Source organism: Lissotriton vulgaris, chromosome 3_1 (genome assembly GCF_964263255.1).
Source record: "Lissotriton vulgaris chromosome 3_1, aLisVul1.2, whole genome shotgun sequence".
NCBI classification, from domain to species: Eukaryota; Metazoa; Chordata; class Amphibia; order Caudata; family Salamandridae; genus Lissotriton; species Lissotriton vulgaris.
Window position 1 is genome coordinate 286,991,683 of NC_141689.1, and position 12,030 is coordinate 287,003,712.

General features: G+C 40.2%; 1 protein-coding gene across 1 annotated transcript in view; it reads right to left on the reverse strand.

Annotated features, from left to right (window-relative positions):
* Nucleotides 1-12,030, reverse strand: part of ATP8B1 (ATPase phospholipid transporting 8B1) — a 496,708-nt gene that overhangs the window by 284,344 nt on the left and 200,334 nt on the right. Inside the window, exons 4-6 of the mRNA XM_086960445.1 lie at nucleotides 9,160-9,273; nucleotides 3,583-3,681; nucleotides 3,390-3,451 (exon numbers count right to left, since the gene is read on the reverse strand). Of these exons, the coding sequence (XP_086816571.1) occupies nucleotides 3,390-3,451; nucleotides 3,583-3,681; nucleotides 9,160-9,273 (275 nt within the window). The remainder of the gene's footprint in view (nucleotides 1-3,389; nucleotides 3,452-3,582; nucleotides 3,682-9,159; nucleotides 9,274-12,030) is intronic.

The window sequence follows — 12,030 nt, forward strand, 5'->3', positions numbered from 1 at the left end:
GTCCTACTTATTACAAAGGTATGGCACACCTGAAGCCATCTTGATTGGAATAAAGTGGTAACTCTTAAAACATTTAATTTAAAAAGGAACAAAATGAGGGGGTATATTTTGCCATATGAATTATGATTAGTGCTGCAGAAAGAAAAATTAGGGCACATTTTGAGTGACTTCTCAAACCCTCTTCAATTTCATTAAACAATTCTGACATACAGTCTCCCAAGATGGCCACCAGAGACAAAAGAGCCTAAATGTAGCCCAAATATCACCCAGATGTACCCCAAGTATAGCCCAATGACAGAATGTTCCAGAGTGTTCTAAAGAACAACTAGAGCGCTAACAGTCTTACTTATGACAAAAGTATGGCACACCAGAAGCCATCTTGATTGGAATGAAGTGGTAAGTCTGAAAACACTCAATTTAAAAAGGAACAACATGAGGGGGTTAATTTTGCCATAGAAAGTATGATTAGTGCTTCAGAAAGAAAAATTAGGGATCATTTTGAGTGACTTCTCAAATCCTCTTCTATTTCATTAAAAAAATTCTGACATGCAGACTGAAACATGCACTTTGAATACCAGCAGCAGACGTCCCTGGTGAGCAGTAGCTTTACTACAGTGATCTAATGTGCAACTAGAGTGCTAACATTCAGAATTTATGGCAAATGTGTGACACATCTGAATGCCTTCTTGATGGAACCAAAGTAAACAAGCATTGAAAATGCAATAGATCTCGCCCTCGTTTAAGTTAAAGCCATTCTGTTTGTAATGAGGTGGCTTTTTAGCTTTGCTTTTATTAGTGTTTTTTCAACTTTCATGTAAATAACATGCATCTGTATGCATATAAGTATATGTATGCATGCATTTATGTTTGTATTTATATAGATATACAGATGATATATGTTTATATATGTATGTATATATATATATTCACTGAAAAAACCATAGGCTATAGACCATATATAGTTAGGAATTAGCATTTACAAAACCTTGAAAATTCACTGAAAAAACCATAGGTTATAGACCATATATAGTTAGGAATTAGCATTTACAAAACCTTGAAAATTCACTGAAAAAACCATAGGTTATAGACCATATATAGTTAGGAATTCGCATTTACAAAACCTTATTTTACTCACACAAAACCATTGAAATTCCATATATAGTTAGTTGCACTAACTATATATCGCGCACCCGCAATCCACTGCTGATGATGTCACATATTACATCATTCATGACATGGTCAGTGACATCACTGATGACATCACTGATGACATCTCAAATGACATCACTGATGACATCACTGATGACAACATCCAGTGACTGTATGTTTCTGTAAAGTTAAAATATGTCTTACATATTGAAGAATGAGTGGATGTATAAGTGTCGGGATGAAGGATTTAGTAGGTGCATGACTGACTGTATGAGTGAATGATTAAATGTGTCTCACTGAGTGCATGGGTTAGTGACTAAACTGTCTTAATTTGTGCATCATTATGTCTGTTGTTCTGTAAACTGTTGCATGTGTTGATAAGTAGCTATATGAGTAACTATATGGGTTATTGATTGGTTGCCCAAGTATTTGTATGGGAGACTGAGTGTGTGTGTGTGGGTGGCTGGGAGGTGTATGACTCTGTGCATAGATGTGTGAGCAGTTGATTCACTAGATGTATGGTTTCAAAAGTGCATGTGGAAACAGATGTATGGGCGGTTGACTGTGTGCATGAGTGTATTGGTGAGTGAATGGATATCTCAGTGCTACATGTCAAAGTAAGTACATATGTAAAACACAGTACATGTGAGAGTTGACATATATAACTGTGCATAAGAGCCAGTGAATGTGTGAGTGGCTGTATGGATCATTGTGAACTTGTATCAGGGATTGTATAAGAGAGTAAATATGTGTTAGTATATGTTTGAATAAGTAAAGTTTGTATAACTGTATAGTTGAGGAAATGGAGGTGTGATTGATTCTTTGCATGACTGACTAGGTGTGTGAGTAACTCCATGGATGAGTGACAGTCTGTGAGTGTCTGTTTACACTGATTGTATCTAAGGTTATATTAGAGTCTGAAGAGGTTCATCGTATTATCACATGAATGATATCATCAGTGATGTGATCAGTAATGTCAAATGAGATGTCATCAGTGATGTCATCAGTGATGTCATTTGAGATGTCATCAGTGATGTCATTTGAGATGTCATCAGTGATGTCATCAGTGATGTCATCAGTGATGTCACTGACCATGTCATGAATGATGTAATATGTGACATCATCAGCAGTGGATTGCGGGTGCGCGATATATAGTTAGTGCAACTAACTATATATGGAATTTCAATGGTTTTGTGTGAGTAAAATAAGGTTTTGTAAATGCGAATTCCTAACTATATATGGTCTATAACCTATGGTTTTTTCAGTGATATATATATATATATATATATATATATATATATATATATACACACACATACACACAAAAAAGAAGGAGAGATCTCTGGGTAGTTCCCAAGTTTAGGTGGAAGGCAGCTCCTGTATAGAGCACCCTCAAAACCAGCGACACTCTAAATTTGCTCACCTCAAATGTCTGCTTTTCTATCAAAGTTTTTAAGCATAGGATTAGCATAGTGCTATCCACGCAGAGATAGAAATGGACAAAGTCTTTTGCCATTTGTACAGCAAAGTCTTCAAGCATAGCATTAGCACAGTGCTATCCACGCCGAGCAGTATTTTACCAATCCAAAGCTGTAATATTGTGCCTCGAGTGGTAAATGGCTTTTGTCATTTTACAGCTCGGCATGGATAGCACTGTGCTATCTATAATGTGTATATTCTATAGACTATGCACTCTCTTAGCTACTTTTTACGAAGCGCAAGCCAAAAGTGCAGTCTTTAATGTGCTAAACAATATTTGAGTATGCACATAATGCAAGCATTTGTGGATGCCTGTGTTTACTTAGGTTGTTACCTTAAAGTCATATTTATTTGCTTCATCAATGCTATTTTTCAGCTGCATCTTCTTTGCGGTTACTATCTACCATGTTGCTCCCATCCGTATTTGCTTATATAGTATACAACTCGGACATATGAAATACACCAAAAATCAAATTCAAGTTTATTATTCGACAGTTTTAAGAAATAAAGATTTTTCAACAAAAAAAGTGATCATTTTGAACGTTAACCTTGTAATTGATACTATGCCTCAGCATACCCTATATTTGGAAATGCACGGGTTCCATTGCAGAAATATCTTATTATATTCATATGAATCATAATAACACACAGTTCTAGTGTTCCAAAAAGATGTGTCTAGAAATTATGCACGGACAAATGATCAGGTCCGTATGGACACCAATGTTCCATAACAGTAGTGAAACCAGCAAAAAGGTTTATACCTGCCATCCGCAATAACTTCACACGACCTGTTGTTGATTTCATTATCCATTCGATGACGGGCCTGAGGGTGTATTATACAAAAAAAAGTTTGTTTTCTACAATGTGAATTAAAAAAAATTCAATATATCCTAAATAACTTTATGCACAAAGCAGTTTTTAAACATTGACAAACATTGACAAATAGCTTCTTACAATGTCGTCGACAAGATCTTTGATGGCAGTTATCGAAAGCACCAGCAACAAAGGTATCAAGGTTGTGGACCAGGACACAGATGAGATTTCCGGAATAGCCTAAAAGATTTATAAAAAAAAAAAGTTTCTATTGAACTAAGTTTGAACACTCAACAACACAGGTAAAAAGGGTGAGAAAATTAATTCGAATTGGCCAACACACTGCCCCTGCTTAAAGTAACATGAGACCGATAAATGTAGTTAGTTTGCACACATCGGAACTAGTGTGTGCGAGGACTCTGGGCTGGGAACAGGTTTAAAGGCTGTCACAATACATGATTCACTTTACTGAGTAATAGTTACCCTAGGCCACTCCTGGGCACAGGGTGTGCCAGCCATGATCCACACTTACTCATGCCCAGCATAGCTGACACTGTAAAGGCACTTGTGTGAGGGGAAGACCCGGAACAGAGAACAAAGCAAGGATGGCACTGGTAATGATGAAGGGAAGAAACATGGTTTGTGGTGATGCTATTATGGGGTGGGGCATTAGGGTGAGGATTGCATGCTTAATGCTGCCAAATATTTGTTGACTCTAATGAAGTCCTGTAAGACCACCAATGCATACATTGCCTTCCCTTTTCCCGTTATCCCCAGACTCTGGCCCATACAGCCCTTTATTGCAGTCAAGATGGCTCTATGAGTTAAACGCTTCTCTATTGCGATGTGCATTCCTAGCAAAGCTAACTCAGAATTCTATCCTTCCAAGGTCACAATTAAATCCAGAAAGAGGAAGGTTTACATCTCTAAGAAAATGCATGTGTGATATGAAGAACAAATATGTATCACACACACACAACTTAAGAGGTGGCGACCATGCTGATAATGGTTAATATGGAAAAAGTCGATGCTAAAATGAAAAATTATACATTCATTTATGAGAACGAAATTGCATCTTTATTAACAAATTCACCTGTTGTGAATGCCACATCAACCGTGATTCACAAATACGTAGTCAGGCAAGCTCTGAGCCCTAAGCCACTGATTGATAGGTCACAAGTGGGGTGGCACGTAGGCGGCAGATAAATGCACAAACAGGAAACCCTACATCAATCACACAGATCGGTGAATCACCACTAAAATGGTCCAGGGAAACTGGCCCGAATAAAAAACACATAGCTGGAGGGGTATGCGCGCTCCTAAAAAAATCATGAAATCAGATGCCACAATTAACATATAGCCAATCAGGATACGCAGTGATCACGCACTCACCATGCCGGACATCTAGAAATATTACCCACTGGCCACATTGTGTCCACGCAAGTTCATGTGCCACCTGTACTTTCCATTAGACAATTAGGCCCTCCTATCCTGCTGATTATGGCCCATCCAGGTACACCTATGCCTTCTATTGTGTGCAGCTGTCTACATCCAGCCATGTGACCCAGAAACAGACAGCAGGCAGGAAAATGCAAGCTTTCTAAAAGTGGCATTTTCAAAACTGTAATTTAAAACCGGGCTTTACCATAAGAGGAGTATTCATTACAATTCCAAAGACACCAAACAAACTGATTACTGGTTTCTATTAAGACTCCAATTTCATAGAAAATACATTTTTAGATTTTTTTTTTCACTAGCAGGACACATAAAACTTATAAGAATATGTACAACTTTTTAAAATGCACTGCCCCCTGACCCCTGGGCTGTCTAAAGACTATGTTCGGGATGACTTCTGTGTAATAAAATGAAGGTTTGGGCCTGGCAAGACGTTTATTTTGCCAGGTAGGAATGCCAGTTTAATACTGAATTCATAGGCTGCAGTGACAGACCAGAGACATATTTCAATGGCTTCCTAAGTGGGTGGCATAATTAGTACTGAAGGCCCACTAGTCTAATTTAGTTAACAGGCACCGGGCATAGGTAGTGTCACTTTACAAGTTAATATGCCAATTAGGCATAAGCCAATTTTACCATGTTTGGAGGAGAGAACACAAGTCATGTAGCACTGGCTAGCAGTTAAGTATGCAGCGTCCTAAAGCCAGCAAAAACGAAGTCCACAAAACAGGAGGGTTAAAGGCAAAAAGTTAGGGGGGTGGGACTATGCCAATAATGCCAGGTCTAACACCTAATGTTTAAATATTAGTTACACCTTCATATGTTTTTATTCAAAGTTCATCTCAAAATGGGTTGAAATCAACTGAATGATTTGATTCTCGGCTCAATAAGTCTTCTGTCTTATTTTGGAGAACGACACCAAACAGCCATTTCTTGAACAGTTGTTTTCTTGGTGTTAGCAAGGATGTGCCAATATGATGCTCTATCGTATTCCAAAACAGGCATTTGAAAGAATAACTGAGGGTTAACTCCTTCCTCTCTGCCAGAACACAGCCAGTCAGACTCCCCTCTTTCACATCGCACCATACTCCAATCCCCTGCAGAGTCCCCCAGGGATCCTACCTCAGCCCGACCCTCGTCAACGTCTACATGGTGCCACTTGCCAACATCATCAGATCCTATGGACTCAACATAGTGTCATACACTGACGACACCCAACTCATCCTCTCCCCAACCAACTTACCCGACACCACCAGACAACTTCCGAGAAGGCATGTAAGCTGTTGCCACATGGATGAAAAGCAACTGCCTTCATCTCAACACCAACAAAACGGAATTACTCATGTGACCAAACCCCAAAGTCTGTAAAGACAACTGGTGGCTCCCGCCCTCAGACAACCCCCACACCCACGGACCACGCATGCAACCATGGAATCATCCTGGACTCAGAGCTCAAAATGGACCGCCAGATCAATTCAGTCATGTCCTACTGCTTCCAGACCCTCCGCCGCCTACGTAAGACGTTCAAATGGATCCCCCCCGTAACACAGAAAAACTGTCATGCACGCCTTGGTCACCAGCAGACTAGACTACGGCAATGCACTCTATGCCGGAATAAACAAAAACCTCACCCGCAAGCTTCAGAACATCCAGAATGCCGCCGCAAGACTGGTCCTCAACCTGACAAAACACAGCCACATCTCCGAGCACCTTCCCACACTGCACTGGCTCCCTGTCGAAGCAAGAGTCATCTTCAAGATGCTCTCACATGTACACAGGGCCTTCAACGACACCGGGCCAGCTTACCTTAGCAGATTTAATTTCCACGCACTCCAAAGAACCCTGTGATCAGCCCAGCTCCACTATGCTGTGGTCCCACGCACCAGAAAAACCAGATCGGGAGGCCACTCCTTCTCCTTCCTCGCAGCCAAGGCCTGGAACGCCCTTCCGCTCCACCTCACACAGACAGCAGCGCTCCCCACCTTCGTAAGAATCCTCAAAACCTGGCTCTTCAAGTTACACTCCCACCCCTCCCCCTGAGGAACTGGGGCCTGCTACCCCAGCGCCTTGAGACCCTCAAGTAGTCTGCGCTTAATAAACACTGGGTTGATTGATTGAGGGTTTCTTGGAGCACTTAAGCTGTTATTTCCATGAGACTTTAAAATTCATTTGGCAAATCATGCTCGACTGAGGTGTGGAAGAACTACAGCTACCAAAGCTCTGATTTTTCTCAACGATTTGAGGCAGCTTTCGGGTAAAAGGGTCCATAACTCCAATATTGAAACATAATGTTCCTTTCGTTTTCAGCAAGGCAGCAGGTGTCTGCTTCTTTCCTCTGGCAGACACTGTTGCAAAGTAGAAAGGCTCTACAGCTGGGACGAGGTACTGCTTACCCCTAGGAATGATTCAGCAAGGTACCTACAGTTTTTCATGCAGGATAATCTATAGCTCTGATCCATAAGATATAAGAATGGAATGGGTTGAACCCTTCTTCAAAATTTAAAACTGAACAATAAAAAACCAACCTCAAAATGATCAGCCACCACCCTACTGAGAGTTAGGGCGCCTAATGCTTGATAGGAAAACCGTCAAGTGCATAGCCTTCTGTGAGAACATACTGCTATTTTCTTTTGCTGCATCAGAAGTAAAGCCAATTGACAGCAGCGTGCCATTGGCGAGTCGGGCTGGTTGCCAGAATCAGTCTGTGATGGACATAGCCTTAGCAACAAAGATTGCTTCTATTCTACCTCCTGGGACTCTCACTGACCCTTCCCCAGTACAACAACTGCTGACTCTTGTTGCAGGTTCCAAAGATCAGGAAAGCTATAATCTAAGGTCTCCCTGATAATTTAATTACACAAATCATGTATTTTGCTAGATGAAACCTCGTACGCTTTAAACAACTGAAGCCTTGTTTGCTAATGGACATGTCTGAACTGGGGTGGCAGAGTGAGCTAAAGAATGATGATGGATTAAACCCAGATCAGTTGACTGGGGGTGAGTGCTTGCAATGTTCAACACTCCGTCCATCACCCCCTTTGGTTTTGCCTACTTCTAGAATGCTGCAACTAGATTTATGCACAGCGTACACAATTCACCATCTACCTTTACCACCAACCATAAAAGACAACAAACAACCAACCCGCACGAAAGTTTGCTTGGGGTCCCGTCATGGAAGTTTCTTAAACTGAAAAAATTCAAAATCAACATTTCCGTGATACGCAATGACAAAGGTTGATGGCAGAAGTGCATTTGGCCATGGACACTGTTCCTCTGCCTGCAGATTAAGGGAGGCCTCTTGGGATTATCCTAGACAAGCACTGCCTCACAGTGCAGGTATATGCAGGCTCATCTGTCTACTTCAACACTTTACAGCTCCTAGAAAAAATCTTTCCATTCTCCCCACAATAACTCCACGCTAAAGTAGCATCTAAGTTGACCACTGTAATATCCACTCAGATTACATGAAGCTAATATCAACTGTGAGTCGCTATGACTGGCAGAGAACTAAATGTAAGGTGCTCAGCTTTATGCCCGATAGTATACTATGCAAAGGGGAAATCTGGTTTCCGCAAACATTTTAGTCCCTACAACTCAGATAAGAGCCAAGGCTTTAATTCCTTGCTCTTACTTTGGTTCTACTGCCATAGGTGTTGCCAGCTAGGAAGTCAGTCTCTTCGTCTGCTTGACCCTCCACTGGAATAACCTTCTGTTATATAAAGCGAGTCAATTCCACCTCACCTTTACAAAAACTCTTAAAATGCATTTATTCTATTACAGATTTCTAGCCTTTTAAAAATGTTATCACTGAGTCATGATCCGAGTTTTCATTTTCTATCTGATCTCAGTGTACTTTAGCTTCAAGATACCGTTGTGGATACAAGAGCTCTTTCTAATAATAAATCAAAAGTATCATTATAATTTCCCGGTTTCAAAAATTGCTTTAGTTCTCATAAAACTAAATATCATAAAGTATTTTTATTGGTGAATGACTTTTAATAACAAGTACCATTACGCTTATGTCTACTTCTCTGCACAAGATAAACAGATACATCTCCGACAAACAGCACATGCTACACACCAGTGATATCGATTATGAGGGGTTGTGCACACTTTCATCATAATTTTCCGGACACCACAGTCTCTTGTGAAAAATACTCTATACCTTAATATTAAATAATTCGGGGAAATGTTGTCTACTGGTAAGATGCAGTTTCTAAAATCAATGCAATTACCTACTGTGAGTCTGTATCAACAACTTACCTGGAGAATAAGCAGGGCAAGGAAGTAAGCATTGGCTGCTCTCTTAAACTGTTCGTATAAATTCATGGGTAAGAAGGTGATTGGGTTGTATTTGGAAGTCTTAATTGCATTTCCCTATTTAAAAAAAAATAACATGTGAGTTTCAAGATAACATTTCAATCAACTTTAGTCCAAAGTATCCGGACATTTCACTCAACTATACGAAGAACCAGTATTTTACCCCAATTCTACTTTGACACATTCAATGCACAGGTTAGTTGTGGAGAAGTGTGGCTCAGGGGTTAGAGGCGGCAGACCCGGAAGCTGAGATCGGTCCTGGACCAGGGTTCAATTCCCCGCCTCGGCGGGTCTTGGGCTCAAAAATTCCACGGACTCGATAATTCTCGTTCCGGTGCCTACTCGACTCACGGGTTCACACTCTGCGACTCTGGGCAATAGCTTGCTTAATCTCCACTACGGCCCCTCGCGGCGGGATGCCTGGCTTTCACCTTGTGGATACCCTGCTGGGGTTATCTCACAGGGGAATACCAGGACGGGTTCCCAAGGCAAGCGCCTTGATGCTTTCGGGTGATACGTGCGCTATATAAATCGCAATACATTTACATTTACATTAATTCTCTTGTTCATTCCGGGCCTCAGTTAAGAACTGTGATAAATCCTAATTCTTCGATTATCTTTGTTAATCTTCATAATACCTAGCCCTACTCCTTCTCTTATCTAACCCATTTTATTGCAGCAAGTACATTGATGGGGAAGACGAAAGAAGTATAATTTAAAAAAGTTTGGTAAATGTTTTCTGGGCATACCCTGTATTTGAGGATCTCATTTAGTGCTGATGACCTGCAGTCTCTAGCGTGTAAAATAGTTTCTCAGAGAAGAAAATGAAAACAGAGGCTCAGCATTGATGGCAATGCAGTACTCGTCTTAGGAACACCTGAGCATTGCTCCACAGGACCAGGTTTATTCACATATTACACACCATGAATTGAGATTCTAAATTGTGCAAGTTTAATACAAGTAAAGCTCAGGTGAGTGCTGCATTAAGAGTGCTGGAGCTCAAAACCTTATAAAGCAGTTTCTCTCAAACAAAGTTGAGTATTTGTGGTTTGTATTGTAGAACTCGAACCTGAATCGTAGTAGTATTCAGCAACATAAGATAGAAGTTAAATAAATACTATTCAGGGGATTAGCATTTAGTATAAAAACAGAATAGGTTATTGATTATACATAATTGTTATATTACTTCAGAGCATTTTATTGAGTTTCAAATTCCCAAATATGTAAATGCGAAAACTCCTACTGACAGTAAAGACTGCAATACAGAAGAATTATTACAGTTTTTTAGACCTTTGCAAAAAGGGAAAATAGTCGCTCAAAATAAAACAAATGTGCAACTTCACAATCGATTACAAATAAAGGTCAATAATGTAACTTGGAGCAATCCAGTTCAATCACATTATTGAGGGCAAGGAGATAAAGTGTGTGGTTAGGTTCACACAAAGCACATTTTGGGTTGAATGAACAGTAAACAATTTGGCTTTAGTGTATGTGGTTCAGAGGTTGACATATTGGAACAGGTCCCCCAACGGATACAAATGTTGGAGAAAACCCTAAAAAGATAGCAATTGGTGTGATCTCTCTCTCGTCTCTATACATTCACAAAAAGCTGCATTGTCTAGTGCAAGCCGAACATGGGGAAAGGATTGATAACATTCTCAAAAGTATGTGGAACTCGGTCTGCTGGCAAGAATGGGTAATTCTGAAACTTAAAGGTAAGCTGTGACACTCTGGACAACATGGCACAAATAGTCTGGCACAAGAGAAACAATTCATGCATCAACACCCTCCTCATCACTTTAATAATAAATATAGGTTGAAACACTGTCTGGCATTGTCTGGTGTAGTTTACCAATTGTGGGATAGAACTAAAGGTTACACAACCAGAAAAGAGAGGTAGGGAACGTGCTCTTCCATCATTTTCTCTAAAGTTTTGTTTAAGGATTCTTTGTTAACATTAATAAAAAATAGAATTTAGTTCAGTTGTTAAAGACCTTAAAACCTAACCATTAAATATTAACATAGAAAGCCACTAGTGGACATTTTTTGAATAGGCTGGCATTTCCAACAACCATACAATTGTGGGTCCTGGATGATGTGTAGGATTGCGCCTTTGATTTTTTTTTGCCAGCCTGATAGCTGTTCGAAGAAGCTGGTGGTTTGGCCTCCTATTTGCTTTGCATTTCAGGTCATGATTTAGTGCATCTAGGAACGTCTTCCTCTGGTGATGCATTAGGTAGACAATCAATGCGCTGCAGGAACAGGCAATTCTAAGGTGGGAGTAGACCAGTACAAAATGTTTGGTGAGATACAATTGCATACATTGGAGAGGCAAACAGACTATAATTGTACCATAAGTATGCAGATCCAGAATCTGGAAGCTGTGGCAGACTTCAGGCCATACATTTACCTAGGAATCTCAGTAAATTCAACTGACTTTTCTACGAAATATGAGGCTCTTTGGCTGCAAGTGTATAATATCTAAATGATATCCTTAATGGACACACATTTAAATGATGAATGATAATTTACAGAGATCAACGGTTATCCAACTAAGGGTGTTCTGCCATTAAATTGCAACACTAGTAAGACGGACAACACTAAGTCAATTTTGGACGAGATGGGTATATAGATTTTTCCTGAAATCTAGATCGGAAATTCTTTGTCGATTATTAGCTTGCAAATGATTCCATGGCTTGGCAGAGAGGTGGCTAAAAAAACAACCTCCAAACGTTTCCATTCATAGAAGACCAACACTAGAGCGCGGGGTGTGAGGAGGTTGATAACGCACAAATCACTGCTGGATGTGTCGGG